This window comes from Priapulus caudatus, unplaced genomic scaffold (assembly GCF_000485595.1).
Source record: "Priapulus caudatus unplaced genomic scaffold, Priapulus_caudatus-5.0.1 Scaffold244, whole genome shotgun sequence".
Lineage (NCBI taxonomy): Eukaryota > Metazoa > Priapulida > Priapulimorpha > Priapulimorphida > Priapulidae > Priapulus > Priapulus caudatus.
This window is the reverse complement of record NW_014577305.1, coordinates 225,671-241,133: the sequence shown is the minus strand read 5'-3', so window position 1 is coordinate 241,133 and position 15,463 is coordinate 225,671. Positions and strand designations below refer to the sequence as shown.

General features: G+C 42.3%; 3 protein-coding genes across 4 annotated transcripts in view; 2 read left to right on the top strand and 1 right to left on the bottom strand.

Moving 5' to 3' along the window:
* Positions 1–370, bottom strand: part of LOC106807953 (negative elongation factor D-like) — a 15,459-nt gene extending 15,089 nt beyond the window's left edge. The window contains exon 1 of the mRNA XM_014810477.1: positions 246–370. The gene's annotated coding sequence lies outside the window, so the exon portion shown is untranslated. The remainder of the gene's footprint in view (positions 1–245) is intronic.
* Positions 371–497: 127 nt separating this feature from the next.
* LOC106807936 lies at positions 498–6,760 on the top strand. Its single transcript, XM_014810451.1, has 7 exons — positions 498–593; positions 3,122–3,232; positions 3,609–3,705; positions 4,201–4,360; positions 4,499–4,570; positions 4,871–5,145; positions 5,507–6,760. Exons 3-7 carry the CDS (start codon positions 3,622–3,624, stop codon positions 6,758–6,760), a joined length of 1,845 nt encoding a protein of 614 aa, XP_014665937.1. The 5' UTR covers positions 498–593; positions 3,122–3,232; positions 3,609–3,621.
* Positions 6,761–7,338: 578 nt separating this feature from the next.
* LOC106807940 lies at positions 7,339–15,174 on the top strand. 2 transcript variants are annotated; one of them, XM_014810455.1, is made up of 10 exons: positions 7,339–7,511; positions 7,937–8,362; positions 8,608–8,723; positions 8,922–9,102; positions 9,652–9,881; positions 10,478–10,594; positions 11,176–11,324; positions 11,570–11,713; positions 11,973–12,145; positions 12,182–15,174. In XM_014810455.1, exons 1-10 carry the CDS (start codon positions 7,371–7,373, stop codon positions 12,533–12,535), a joined length of 2,031 nt encoding a protein of 676 aa, XP_014665941.1. In that variant the 5' UTR covers positions 7,339–7,370; the 3' UTR covers positions 12,536–15,174. The 2 variants fall into 2 exon arrangements, with proteins under 2 accessions (XP_014665941.1, XP_014665940.1); XM_014810454.1 differs by having other exon boundaries at positions 11,973–15,174.
* Positions 15,175–15,463: the final 289 nt, after the last annotated feature.

The following is a 15,463-nucleotide window of genomic DNA, read 5'->3' as shown; positions in this document are numbered from 1 at the left end:
TATTATTTACAACTTGATTGATTGAATGTATATGTAAATTGCTGATGAGCAAAATAAATGATTTGAAAAAAAAAAAAAAATTGAATTGTCACATCATGTAAACAAGTTACAACGCCGTTGTCAACGGGCCTGTTTTCGAGCTCAGTTTTTCGAGGACCCACTCGCAGTCATGCACCGTACCAACAAACTATTAGCGATCGGAGACTGATATTTCACACGCACTGTCTCTTCCGTCTCTACTTTACCTTTTTACTTGAAGCTATTAATAATTAGATTGACGCCTACTTTAGCTTGAAGATACACAACAACATTTTACGCCATGCGCGCTACATCCCACGAACACTGCCTGTTCTGATGTTTGTTAGATAACCACCCTGTCACTTTAACTAAACAATACACTAAATATTGACGAGAAAGAGAACCAGTCTAATTTATCATCGGTCATGGAGGGCTGGAGGGGGGTGCGTCTCGTGAGATAGCGCGAAATCCACATAGCCTGTATACGTTTTTGTGTAGAAATGGAAGGAAATGCTATGAGGATTTATTGGTGCTTCTTTTCATCCTTTTCTCTGGCAAATTTCAACATATTGAAGGTACCAATAGTGAACTAGTCGCACGTAAATGACATAAGTCCATGTGGAATTAAGGATAGAAAACTAGACAGAGAAGTGCACTAGTGACTAGGAAAGTAGTGGAGTACGAGTAGACGGCTTAGATAAGTTCAGGATCGCTAATGTAATGTAGGCCTACACAGTACACTGCTTGCTACACACTGCCACTGGCATTAGTCTTCTTACTCTTTTCTGCTACACTGCAGTAGGCCTATACCTATTTCTATTCAGAAGTTGCAGTGTTGCGGAGGGCAGGTAATTCAGGGTGCGAGATGTCGACCTGGTGTGGATTGCTTGGGCTATAACTACTAGTACTACTACTAGTACTATGCACTACTGACGTAGGGTCTTACTGAGTACTGTTACTTAGTGTTACTCACAGCCACAGGCACTTGAAGCATTTCAATAAAATATATACGCAGGGGTCGTGTGCTGTGCACGGCGACAGTTAAATATATAGCTACCGCCAATATAGCTATAGCCGTTAAATATATAGTTAAATATAACGCTTCAAGTGCCTGTGCTGTTACTGGCAGAACTACAGTTGGTTAAGTGGGTGCAGATGGCTGAGATGCACTGCCTTGCCCCTAATAGTAATAAGTAATATTAATAAAATAATCTACTAATAATCTCCGGTGTATGGGACACCGACAAGTATAAGGATATAACGTTAAATAACACAAGTCCAGTTAGCCCGACCAGGCTGTGCGACAGATTGTCTATATTTCTATATAAAAAACCTATTACCTCTTCATATCTAGATGAATAACTCTGTATATCTCAAATAAAACTATTCTATTACCACCTTTGACTTGCCTTGTTTGAAATATGAACGTTAACTCACAGTTGTCCTGCTTCTAAACTAGAATGTATCTCTTAATTCACGGTATAATCTGCTAATTCTCACAGCATATCAACTTTTCAATCAGCTTTACCCGCCATGTTTAGCGAGGCACGGAAAACCCGAAACGGAAAAGTCTCGCTAGAAAATACTACAGAAATAGTACAATAGCTGCACGATGGCTCTCACGGCAATTACACACCAAAGCAAGTGAAACGATGTTCACAAATGTCTGGGCCATTTGTAAAAACCTTAGATGACATGTTCTCGGATGTAGGGGTGGTTTACATGAGGACCGCAGATCGTTTAATTTCTTTTGTTCGATCCATTACGGATTTTAGTCACAGTCGGAATGATAGCAAACATGGCGGCAAATTAATAAATTTTGTTGCATTCGTCTCAAAAAGTCGCTGTAACCCCGTAAGTACCCAGCGCATCGTAGCGCACTGATGGTTACAAGAAGTTGGACGTATACTGATTCATTTGGTATATCACATGTGTAGTGTTCTTTGGCGATACTTGGCAAATAAGGCAACTACGTGTTTAGCTGCAGCCAAGGTTTGAAACGGTATTCTAACCCTAGCAATACCGTTTCTTGGAGCTAAAGTCCAGTGAGAATTTATACTACAAAGCTCTGCAATTTCCCTTGTTCGCTTTGTCATCATGAAAGCATGTAGCTCTAGTACTATATCCGGCGTACATTGACTGCCGCAGGGCTATAGCACATTGTCAGCTGGAAATAGCATCAACACCGGTTCCCAAAGTTCCCACGAAAAATCGCTTTACAAAACGCACAATGATCGGGTTTTTTAACACTTATCTATCTACGTGGACATCTCACCTATCTTTTTGAACACTTTACACAACTACACCATGTATTTATCCTTTTATTCCACAAAGTAAGCACTACTGACAATTCATTTTCAAACGATATGGCGTGCGCACGCGTGACGTCACCGGTATTGTATATACATGCCCCATAGCTGCCATGTGTTTTGCGTACATATCCGGTGACGTCACGCGTGCGCACACCATATCGTTTGAAAATGAATTGTCAGTAGTGCTTACTTTGTGGAATAAAAGGATAAATACATGGTGTAAAGTTGTGTAAAGTGTTCAAAAAGATAGGTGAGATGTCCACGTAGATAGATAAGTGTTAAAAAGCCCGCTCATTTTGCGTTTTGTAAAGCGATTTTTCGTGGGAACTTTAGGAACCGGTGTTGATGCTATTTCCAGCTGACAATGTGCTATAGCCCTGCGGCAGTCAATGTACGTGGGCTATAGTACTAGAGCTAGAAAGCATGGAGCATTGAACTGGACGTGAGCATCGTAGTAAAACAAAGATTTTTGTCAAACAGCAAAAATTTCCACCTAGGGCTAGGTGTAGAACTTCTGTGTAGTACTCTGGTGGCAAATGCTTAAACTAAGATATCTTTGACTTATGCGAGAAACTTCTGAAATAATGGGCTATTTATTTAATTGCTCTTTTTCCCTAGATACAGGGGCAAAATGTATATAAAATTCTTACTTAGAGATTGAGTTAGGCTATAGACTAGAGGGAGTATGAGGGTACTTACACAATATTTCATATCAATATTACTGTTATAAAATATTAAAATTGGATATTTGACTTTTAAATACTTCGGTGTTATTATTTTTTGTCTTGAAGGTCCAAGTCTCATTCAGTGAAGTTCCCACAATGATACCATCACTGATAAGCATGTTACTGGGAAAGAAGTGGGACTAGAGCTGTATAATCAACAGTTGACACTGCAGTTTGGTATGTTACCCCACTGAAAATGATTAGGATGTTTGTTGGCATAGACCTCTATGTGCTAGATTCCCCTTTATGGTCAGAGCAGCTCAATATTAGTATATCTCAGACTAGATGACTCTGTCACTCGAGACTAGATGAGACTGATACTCGAGTCGAGTCAGATTAGACCTATTCTTGTCTCAGTTCTGAGTTTCGTAATTTTTGAAATTTCTTTCGCTTGATTTCTCCAATCTAGCAACATCTGGCTTCATCATTTAACAGTAAAAACCATTTTTAATCTGGAATGTATGTGATTCTCATTAGCCATTTGATAGAGCTGAAGTTATGAAAGCATTGAATATAAATGTTACATGTAACTAACAGTAGAATTTTGTTTCAGCAGTCACCTTAGTATGGATTATTCATCCCATCAGACACACTTCAATGTTGATGATTATGCTTCTGAATGTGATATTGATTCAGAAGCACTAAAAGAGGTTGGTTGTTGTGCTTACATATTAGCATCGCAAATGACGTGTAGATATATGTATTATTGTTGCTGCTTGTCAGACTGCCAGATGATGTAGATTGAATATTATACTAGGAAGAAACTCCTGCTGATATCTGCAGTTGAGGTTCGCAATGACTATTAGTAAGCTGATAAGATCTGATGGCTTCCCTGACACCTGCAGGACAAATGTGCTTGAATTGATCTCTGTGTCTGTGCTAGTAGATTTATGGTTGTATCAGGAAACTAAAAAAAAAACACTGCTGTATACATGTGTAGAATTATTTTTCTTTGATCACTATATTGCGTATAGTGATAGCTAATATTATTGAACTCACTAATTTTGCCCTGTTGACCATAAATGTAGTGCTAAAATAAGAGGTTGGTGTTGTATTTTTATGTATTCTGATGACATGACGAAAAATGTTCCATCCTGTTCTAGCTTAATATGTTATGTACGTGGTAACATCTTATTCATTATTAGGCCAGCACTGTGGATGCTCCAACCGAAGACATGTTTCCCGAAGACTTTAATGGGCAATCGTCCAATGTGATGTGGATGGGTAGCATGTTTGAATCTGATCGCGATGACATGGAAACCATGCCTGACCTTGACATGCCTAATTTGGACCTTGGTGTTTCAGGTAACATTGATTTTTCAAGCTCATCTTGTAGTCTCATGATGACTATTGATGATATGTTATGAAACGTTTTTATAATTTTGATGTTTTTCGAGTAAGAATGTGTCGTAGTAATAATGAGCGACGTCTTCGTTATTGCAGCACCGTACAGCAGTCCTACTCAAGATGCCATCTTTGCTGATGACAGTAGCATGCTTCACTTCTACGATTCTGGTAAATTGTTCAGCTCAGAAATAAAACTCGACATGTAGCAGTGTGCATTTGACTTTGTATAATTTGATGTAACCTTTAAATTCTCTAAATCACCATGTCTCTCTCTATAATGCACCCACTCTCTGCCTTTCTAACTCTTTTTGTATAACTCTCTTTCTCCGTGTGTCTATTTTCTCTCTCTCTCTCTTTCTCTCTCTCTCTCTCTTTCTATATATATATATATATTATTGAAGCTAACAAAATATATCTTGAGAGGTAGGTTCAGGGCGTCCATTTAACTCATGAATATTTCTTACGCAGAAGATCGTGCCATAGTGCCAGGCATGTGTGGACTGCGCAACCTTGGGAACACTTGCTACATGAACTCTGCTCTACAGTGCTTGCTGAACTGCAGTGCGTTGGTGAAGTACTTTCTTGAAGACTTTGAGATGGACGCAAACACAAAGGATTCCCTGACGGGCCACTTGGCGCGGCTCGTCGTCAGCGTGTGGAAGGGGGATAAGTACACGATCACGCCGACCGAATTCAAGAATTGCCTCGGAAACACGTTTCCTCAGTTCAGCGGCTGTCGACAGGTGAGGGTGGTTTAATCCTCATGCTTCCAGAGTCTGTTAACGAGTTACGCACATCTGTGCCTACGAATGATGCTATCCGAACTTATTTCAATATATTCCACTATTCAACTAGAGAGCTGCATGTACCAACCAAACCACTGCTCTCCTAATAGTGTTTCAAGTTCTCAGCATTCAACTTAAGAATGACAATCTGGTATCCGATACATTCGCAACTCGAGTACTATCCATACTTTGATTTCTCTGCATACAAGCTAGGATCTATATTGGTGGTAAAACGCTAGTATCGGTATATGACTTCCCACTTTTCTGGCAGTCATCGCTGGCCTACCTGCGCTGACGTTTCTTCTTGGCCTGCTTGCAGCACGACTCTCAGGAGTTTCTCGCTCTCATGCTGGATTCGCTGCACGAAGATCTCAATCTTGCGTCTGCGAAGAGCTTCATGTCTAATCACCCATCGAGCCAGCCGGACACGCCGCCGGACGACGGCAATGCGTGCTGCGACGCCGCCGCCGCAGTGCCGCAGGACGCATGCACGTACAACAACTGTGCCGTCGAGCGTTCGCCGGCGACGTGCTCGGCACAGCGGCAGGACATGGAGGAAGACAGCAACGAGTCGTCCGTCTCCGTGCAGAGCTCCGACGCTCAGCTGTCCCTCGGCGTCACGATGATCGACATAAAATCCAACCTGCTGTCCGCAGTCGCGCTCGACTCGACGGACCGCAGCGGCGGGATCGATCCTCCTGATGCCACCGAGGATAAACTCTCTGGAACCTTCCCGGGAGCAATCCCCGCGGTGCCGGAAGTCGACAGAAACGAGCGCGCCGGCGTGGCGACGTTGACGGACGCGAAGAAGCTCTTCGATGTGCCGCCCCCGCCACCGGGCGGTCGCGAGAAGAACGAGCTCGCGGCGAACAACGCCGAGGGGATCCTGCCGGCGGGCATCGAGGAGTTCTACCGGAAGGACGTGAAGGTCGCGAACACGAACGTGCTCGTCACCGAGGACGCGCGCGGCGTCACGCACAGCGACAAGTTTGCGCGCTCGCCCGGCCGCCCCGCGCCGACGCCGCCGCTCACCTTCGACAACCTGCACGGCGGCACGTACCCGTGCACGATCTGCAAGATGATGCCCTGCCCGCGGGTGAAGGACGTCAACCTGCACGCGCGGCGGTCCGACGTGGTGGCCGACCCGCGCGGCAAGCCGGCGACAATGATGACGACGACGGCGGCTGAACTCGGCAACGCATTCACCGCGAACAACTGCAAGCGCAACCGTTGCTTCGACGATGACGACGACGGCGACAGCAACGGCGAAGAGAGGGTGCCGGCAGCGCTGCAGAAGCGCTTCAAGAACGCCGTGCGCGCGCCGCCGCAGTCGTCGCCGGACCGCGTCGCCGTGGCGACGTCGGACGTCTCGTGCGAGAACAGCGAGGACGTGGGATGCAGCAGCGGCGGCGGCGGGACCACGCAGCCGTCCACGACCGACCTCGACGCGGAGGAGGCCGACGCGGCGTGGTGGAAGCACCACTCGAAGCACAAGTCCGTCGTCGTCGACACGTTTCAGGGACAGTTCAAAAGCATGGTGCGTCGTCGCTCGCAAAGTGAAGAGTCTGCTTGACGCGTTTTGTCGCAGTTGGTTGTTTACGATTTTCTGTTCTTCTTCGATCTTCGATTCACACGTTTTTTGTGTATGGTCGAACCTGTATATAAGGGTCACTCGAGGAAAACTGTAAAAGTGTCTGTCCTGTATAGACAGGTGTCCGTTTCATAGAAGAGGTTTCACTGTATGACGAAGAGGGAAATGAAAAAGGTGTCCTATATATACGGGTTCATTCTATAAACATGTCTATTAACACGTGCTTGACTGCCATAAGGTGTTACAGTATTTATACAATATTTATTAAATGTGTATATGCATGTTTCATTATTTGTTTCGTGGCAAAACTTGTGACATGTCAAACCTGGATATACATTTATTATAACAAGTTTCATTTAAATATTAAGTGGTTTTAGCAATCAGTAGTGCTCTACTCATTACATCGTACAACATTGTTCAACATACATACTAGTTGAAACACTGGGAGTTGCATATGCATGTATCAAAGCCCCTTGAAATGTGTTTTTGTGATGAGATTTTCATTCACTGAAAATGGCATATTTACTCGATGTAATTTGAGTGTACTGATTTTCTAGCTGTGATATTCCAACCTTGTGATGGACAACAACCAATGAGATATTTGCTAACACTAAAAAAGATGGACAACGTAAGGGACCTTAAAATTTCTCTGCTGGAGGTGCTAGAACAGGACCATGGTTCGCTTGAGATCATACTTGCTGAGGTGGTTGAAAACCACGTCTCAAGATTTCTGGTAAGTCACTACCACATCGCGCATGTAACTGCATTATCTGCTTTCCCATTTTAAATCAGTTTGACCTGTGTCCTGGGAATTTTGCTGTACATGACAGTTTATCTTAAAGCAGTAAGATACCTTGAGTAATTATTGTATTTTATCGAAAGTATAGCATTGGAATTCTCTCCGATTTCTCAGCGTGTTAGTTTTTGGGTTTGCAATATAAGTGGGGCTCACAGTCGGAGGGCCAGTGTCAGTTTTAGAATGACAGCACTTCTTGATAATTAACTTATTACACTATGGGTAAGTATTGTATCGTGTGGTAAGCGTAGCATTAGAATTCCTCCCCGATTTCCCAGCGTGTTAGATTTTCGGGTTTGCAATGCAAGGAGTCGGGTGTTTCGCGGTCGGAGCTAATGGCGGTCGGCTGGCGGCATTTCCAGGACGACGGCACGCTGCTGTGGCTCGTCAACGACGCATCGCGCGCGATCCACGCGTTCGAGATGAGGCTGCAGCCAGTCGCCGGCAGTCCGACGCTCCCGTCCCCACCACGCGTCGACTCGATCCCCGACCCCGACCCCGTCGGCAGTTCGCGCGAGCGTCGGTCGTCCGAGGCGGGCTGCGATGGCGAACCGGGCGGGTCTAGCGACAACCCCGACGATGCCGGCGGCAGCAGGGACGTTGGCGGTGGCAGCGGCGGCAGCAAGGGATGCGGCGGCACGGCAGTGCTTGACACGAGTGCGGCGTCTCGGAGCGGGCGCCACATCGAGCAGTGGCGGTCCTGTGCAATATGCCTCGAGGAAAAGCCGGACGTTGAGCTGTTCATACACGCGGAGTGTGGCTGTACGCTGTGCCAGATCTGCATCGAGGTAAACCGCAGCGAATCGTGTAGGACGTGCGGTTCGTGAGCGCGTGACGTTTCGGATGATTCAAAACCGATACCAACGTAACCGTTTGTCACTTATCGCTGTAACGTTTGTCTCTACTATCGTAGGATTTTGATGTTTTGTCTATCTCAAAGCTTGAAAAAATGTTTTAGCACAATGGTTATCAAGCCTAACGGAAAAGGATAGGTTTTTTATTAAATAACTGATTACATATTGAATCTTTTTAGATGTCGTGCAAGCATTATGGAGATACGAATTTGCCCTGCCCAGTCTGCAGCGAATTGATTGGGCCCGAGGCATATGTACCTCTGCACAAATTAGCTGATTACAAGCCAAAGATAAGGTGATGGCTCATGTACATCGTGAAGACTTGCTATGGGATGTGTTTCATTTATTTCCTATCATTGACAGACTTTAATCACTGTACCTTGTATGTCAATACGTATTGAATGGAATATAATTTCCTTTTTCTAACTGTGTATGCATGTCATGCTAACATTGCTACTACAGTCTTGATTAGCATTGCACATTGTGATTTCAGGACTATACCAATGTGTATAGTTTTCCGAAGACAGTCCGCCGGCAGTAAGAAATTCACGCGGTTTGGCAATCCAAGGGTTGCATACCTGCCCGGCAGGCTCACTCCACAGAAGCTCTATGACTACGTGAACAGCCTGATGCCTCATCTAGAGGACTTTACCATTAGTCTTACTGACGCACAGGTACCTAATACATGTAGAAACACACGTGTAGTGCAGGCTTGGGCTGTCTGTACAGGATCAATCACAGACACCTATAATAATCCAACTTCTGTTACAACAACAACAATAACAAAAACTAACTAGAGCACTCGGAGAGCACAGACCTCCGCCATGGCAGCTGAATTCTCTCAATGTGGAATTTTTTATTAATTAATTAATCAAGTGGAAAAATTAATTAATTAATTAATTAATTAAATAATTAATTGGATTCGGATTAGTGTGAGCGTGTAGGTGGAGGAGGACTGTGGTTGCCTCTTAGCCTGTGTTTGCGTGTTTGTAAGTCTATAGCCAGCACACCTAGCGGAAGTGAACTGAAACGTGCATGTTCACAAACACACAAACCAACACTCAAACATTCGCCGGTGAAAACATAACTTCCGCCACGCCCCTGGCAGAGGTAATAAATAAAGGTAAATATATAATATAATGTGATAATAGATGATAATCGAGGTGATAACCCGTGTCCGGTCGTGTCTCGCACTTGCCTCTGACGCGCAGTTTTCACGACAGGGTCAGAACTGCTCACGCTGCATGTTCACTCGCCGCTGCCCCGGCTGCCCGTTGTCCAGAGACGCGGAGGTGATCTTCATGCCCGGTGACCACCTGACCGTCACGTTCATCGACCCCGTCGCCAGCATCGCCGAGCTGCTGTCGAGTTGCGCCGATCACAAGTCTGTCGTCGACCGGAGGGGCGAGAAACCCGTAGACCTTCAGGATTGCTTTGAGGCTTTTTCCGAAAGGTGTCGCTGCGTTTCTACGCGTCCCTCTATCAGTTCCTTTTCAGTTTTCTTTTGTTTTGTTTTTGTTTCCTATTCAGTGAGGAGCAGTACATTTCTCAGTGGTTGGGGGAGGGTTATTGTCATTGCTTATAACTCTGCCTTCATTAATAATATTTGTAAATCCGTGTAGATAGTAGTAACATTCTGCTCTCTGGCTTGTGGTAATCTTGTTTTTTTATTTTTTTATTATTGATATTTATTAATATCATTAGCATTATGACAACCAATATGGAAACTAATCAGAATCATTTATCTGTCTCTTGTGAATGTGTATATGTGTGCACATTTGTGTTAGTCTATATGTGGCCATTTTATAGTTCGTGCACAAGCAATAATCTCTGCAATTGGACGAGATAAGACTAGGCTAAACGATCATCATTTTCAATCAGATATATCTTACGAACGCTTGATTGTAGGGACTAAAAGTGTGTGGCCTCTAAACTATACCATCACGTTAGAGATGAAGGCAATTACATGTGCATTACCTTCTCAACTTTCAGGGTGATGTAATAGTTATTGTCATTTGAATTCTATATTGGATGTTTTACTAATTACAGTGAGAGTCTGGATGAGCATAACCCTTGGTACTGCCCTCAGTGTCAGCAAAACCAAAGAGCAGAGAAGACGATGACCATTTGGCGTTATCCTCCTACACTTATCATCTATTTAAAAAGGTGTTTGACATAATGCACAGCACAACAGTTTCACAAATAGGTGCAAATGTAGTGTATATCAGGTGTAAATGAACGCTTTGAGATCATTTCTACCTAATGTATATGTGGTGGATTAATATATATTTTTATTTATTTATTCATTCATTTAGAATGACCTAACCACAATCTAAACTTGCAAAGAACTAACCTGCTTAAAAACAGATTTTTAAAGAAGGTGATGTCAAACAGGGCTGTGTAGTGTTGTTTAATATATAATGCTTTCTTTACATATAATTATTGTTATTACATGCAATAATAGGTGTTGGTTGACAAGTACTGTAAATTGAATTTCGTTATGGATATAACCAGTAATAAGATAACAGGCTGTTATTATCTTATTCCTGCTGTCACATATAGTTGTGTTTAATCTTGCTCTATATTAGTCAGTTTAATGTATGTTGTGACTGTATACGTCACAAGCATCACTCAGTAACTTGTAATATTGACAATACCTCTAAGAGAAAGGGAAGAGATTTGGTTTGGAAGATATTTAGTACATTGCTTGTTATTCTAAATAATGCTCTCTGTATATTTGCTGTCAGGTTTGTGTTTTATGACCTGACTAGTCTGAAGTTGGAAGACACGGTCCTTTTCCCTCTGGAGCAGCTAGACCTCTCACAGTTCATTTCAGCAACGCACAAAGAAAACGACTTTGTCTATGATCTGCACAGCTGTGTCTGCCATTTTGGAGGTATGTTTCCTGTTCAGGCACGTTTTCCAACATATGAAAACAGCGTTAAGTGGAACCATTACTCTGTAAAGCATAGTTTATTCGTAGTTGTTAGCAACATACATTTAAAGTTTAAAAATCCTTGAGTGTGTTATAATAGACATAATTAGCATGTGTATAGCATAACCATTTCACAATTCAATTTTACGATTGAACCTGAGGTTTGTGGGTTTAATTTACATCGTACCGTATCTCCTCGATTGTAGGGCCAAACGCTGGTCATTATACATCTTATACCAAGCACCTACTATCTGATGAGTGGTTTTTCTGTAATGATGACACCCTTACCAAGAGGGAGCCACAATACGAAGACCATAATAATGCTTACATTCTTTTCTATCAGAAAACAGGTGAGTTTTCTTCATGATGTAATATTGTAGCACTGACCGAGTAATAGTAATAGTTGGGTGCATACAGATTTCTTGGTTTTGGTTCATGGTGGTGGTAATGTGAGTGAATATAATCATATGCAGAGTATACAGGTAAAAACCTCTACTCTAAAATACTCACGTTGCCATTGGCTTATTCTTCAGTCTCGCTTCAGAGTATGAAGCGGTAATGGTGCCGTATGTGTAGTATTTAGCTCAGTGTGTTCTCTATTTGACACAGGGCTGAACGCAGGTTTTAAGCTACCCGACCAGCTACCGCAGTTTGCAGATGACACGCGGAGTTTCGCGTCAATGTCACTTGTACCGACGCAGCCAATCAGCCACACAATCAGCAGGCTGCTGCAGGACCTAGCTGACCAGCAGGATAATGATGATGATACGCATGGTGCAGAGGTCACGCACAGTCCAGAGATCATGCACGGTACAGAGGTCACGCACAGTCCAGAGGTCATGCACGGTACAGAGGTCACGCACAGTCCAGAGGTCATGCACGGTACAGAGGTCACACACAGTCCAGAGGTCATGCACGACACAGAGGTCACACACAGTCCAGAGGTCATGCACGACACAGAGGTCACGCACGGCACAGAGTTCATGCTTGATGCAGAAGTCATGCTCGATGCAGAGGTCACACATGGCACAGAGGTCACACACGGCACGGAGCACACACATTGCCCAAAGGTCACGCATAGTGAAGAGGTCATGTTAGGTGACAGCACGATGACCGAGCTTGCTCACTCTGGGGAGCATTCAGGGGGGCCTATCTCGGATGATTCGCCGTAACGACCGTAGCCTCACTGCGACCCCCATGAACCTCTCTGTCTCACGCGACTCACTGCCGCACCTGCAGCGTCACTGAGATCTCGTGGATGACCCTGCCCCGGATGTCTCGCTGAAGCTTCGTGAGCAAAGATGGTCTCAGGTTACTCATGGTTGCCTCACGAGCCACGCTGTCCTAGATGCTACACGTGCAGGCAATGTATTACAGTTGGCCTTTTTTGTTGATCCCTCCAGAGTGATTCCTTTTCCACATGGTATAGATATGCTGCTATTTTGTGGCAAATATGAGGCTAAGTTATTTTATGCGAGTATGGTCACTCTCCTGGTTTTATTGCTGTTGAACAATTGCTTTGCCATGTTATTTTTGTAAATTGCTAACCCAAAAGATTGTGTTTTAAGGCACGTGTTTTTTGCTAAAAAGCTGATGAGATGATTCCATGAAGGTTGAGGGACTACACTTTTTGGGCTTTCACTACCAATTTCTTTTTGTGTTTAGAATTATAAGTGATGCCAAATGTTTCTAGTGCCACCTGGGGTGATCGATGGAAGTTGGGCTTGGCATGTTCTTTTTGCAATTTTCATTTAAATATTTTTTTTTACTATGCCATGTTTGGTGTGAAACCAAAGGATAGTAAGAATGTAAACAGACCAGGTAAGTTAACATAGGTTGGAGTGTGTCTTTATAAACATAAAATTACACATGTACTATTGCTTAAGTTCTATTATTTATCAACCATATCATTAAAATGTACTGTGTTGCATTTGGAATTGATCATTCTCTGTAACATTTCAGTGCTTTTATACCTGGTCTAATTATTGGCATGTACAGATTTGTAGGTACAATTGTTACGCATTAATGCGTTAATGCATTTCTGGCAATTTTAAATTCTAATGTAAAATAAAACGACCATGAATTACGGGAACAAAGGTATTACGCCACTACCATGTATAATGCTTGGCAGCATTATGATAGTTTTCACGGGGCTGCTTGGATTATTCGTTCACACAACTGAAGTTTGTTTTTGTGTATCTACACACCCTCACACGTATGCCTTAGTGTTATCAATATGTAAAGAATACAAGTGGCGATTAGAGTTCTCAAGTCCTTGTTAAACTATGTGAGCCTTGTCTTGCCTTTGCTGGCATGATTCACAGTTATTTGAATTTCATGAGATTCTAAAATGGTCAGAACCATGTAGGAAGCTGTGTAGCCATAATAACAACAGGTATGAAAGTATTTGCAATGTATCGATTGAGGTAAATAACATTTAATTACCATTTTTATTATTAATGGACATGGTTATTAATTATCAATTGATCTTGGTAAATCTGTGCAGTTAAATGTAAAAAATGTATTTTTATCTGACCATATATAGGCCTATGCCCGTGTATATGAAATTCAAGAATGTCCTGTAATAGTACCTGATAAAAGTAGGTTGTCTTCAATGTACACGTATAGAAATGAGCAATGCCAGAAAGTAATGCTACATCGTACCTAGTCAAATTAAATTTGATAAAGTACCACTCATGGTTTTATTGTAGTAGCATCTAACCATGAACATATGTCTCGTGATATGAGATATACATATGTTCATGGTCTAACTCACTGTTATCGATAATGTAGACGTTTGGTATGTGAAGTACGTAACTATTTAAGTAGTATTTAAGCAAGAAGTGATTTTATCATAGTATACATGTATGGTCTCTTAAATATTGCTATCAATATATAGACGAACTAATGTTGCTTATAGTTTTGAAACCATGAAAACACAACGAGTTAAGTAAAAGGTTATAGCCATAATTTGCCATAACAGATAGAGAAATCTGTGAATTGATATATTTTACTTAATTTAGTTTTCAATCTGTAAGTTAGCCTATATCTCAGCATTATTAAATGCCTGTAAAAAGTGTAAGCCCATTACATTCATACTGCATCATTGCAGTCGTCTTATGTGTATATTGGAGGGGTAGTTCAAGTAAGTTAATTTACATTTGTTAATGTGAAGCACAGTAGATGAAAAATCACGTTGATAAGCAAATAATTTGCATGCATATAACTACAATTAATATCAAATATGAAATAATTGGAAAACTCCAGAAAGTCCACGCTTGTTAGATACATTGTGTAAGTTTCTAACCCGCGTGTTACATTGTCAACAATTGCATAGTCAACATTACATAGTCAACAACTGGTATTACCATTACCATAGATATAGAAGAAGATATAGATATTCTTCTATATATATCTATGGTATTACGTGTCTATGTCTGTAGGTTTGTGGCACGGGACTTTCAATTATGCTAACGCTATTCATTTCTGTTACTTGCACGTTTTCTTCGCAGTGTAACAGCAAGAACCATAAACAGCATTTTTGGTGCATTTTGTCGTAATCTGCATTTGTTACGTGGTGGGCTCGACATGTTCGAAATTAGACGTTTTGTTTGCATATACATGTCTACTGGGAATGTATAATGTTGAAACATGTACAGGTGGTCTATACCTTTTTAAAATAAATATAAAGGTAGGGTCACAAGCCTGACGCTCTTTTCATGCATTTAATGTTCACATGTGACATATCTCGTGTTGTAATCCGAAATGTAACTTATATATTAAACTGTATAATTTGCGGTTGTCATATTCATTTGTACATCTTGTGGTGCCTGCTATTGACGTTCGCAATAACATAGTCGTGAAAATACCCTTGAAAATACCCTTGAAATATATAGAGAGACTATATTATATTTCTATGGAAAATACTATCTCTCCCTCTAGCACCCATCTTTTCTCCTCCGACCCACTATTCTCTCTCTCTCTCTCTCTCTCTCTCTCTCTCTCTCTCTCTCTCTCTCTCTCTCTCTCTCTCTCTCTCTCTCCCTCTCTCTCTCTTTCTCTCTGGGTATGTAGCGCATATGGGATATATGGCTGGGTAT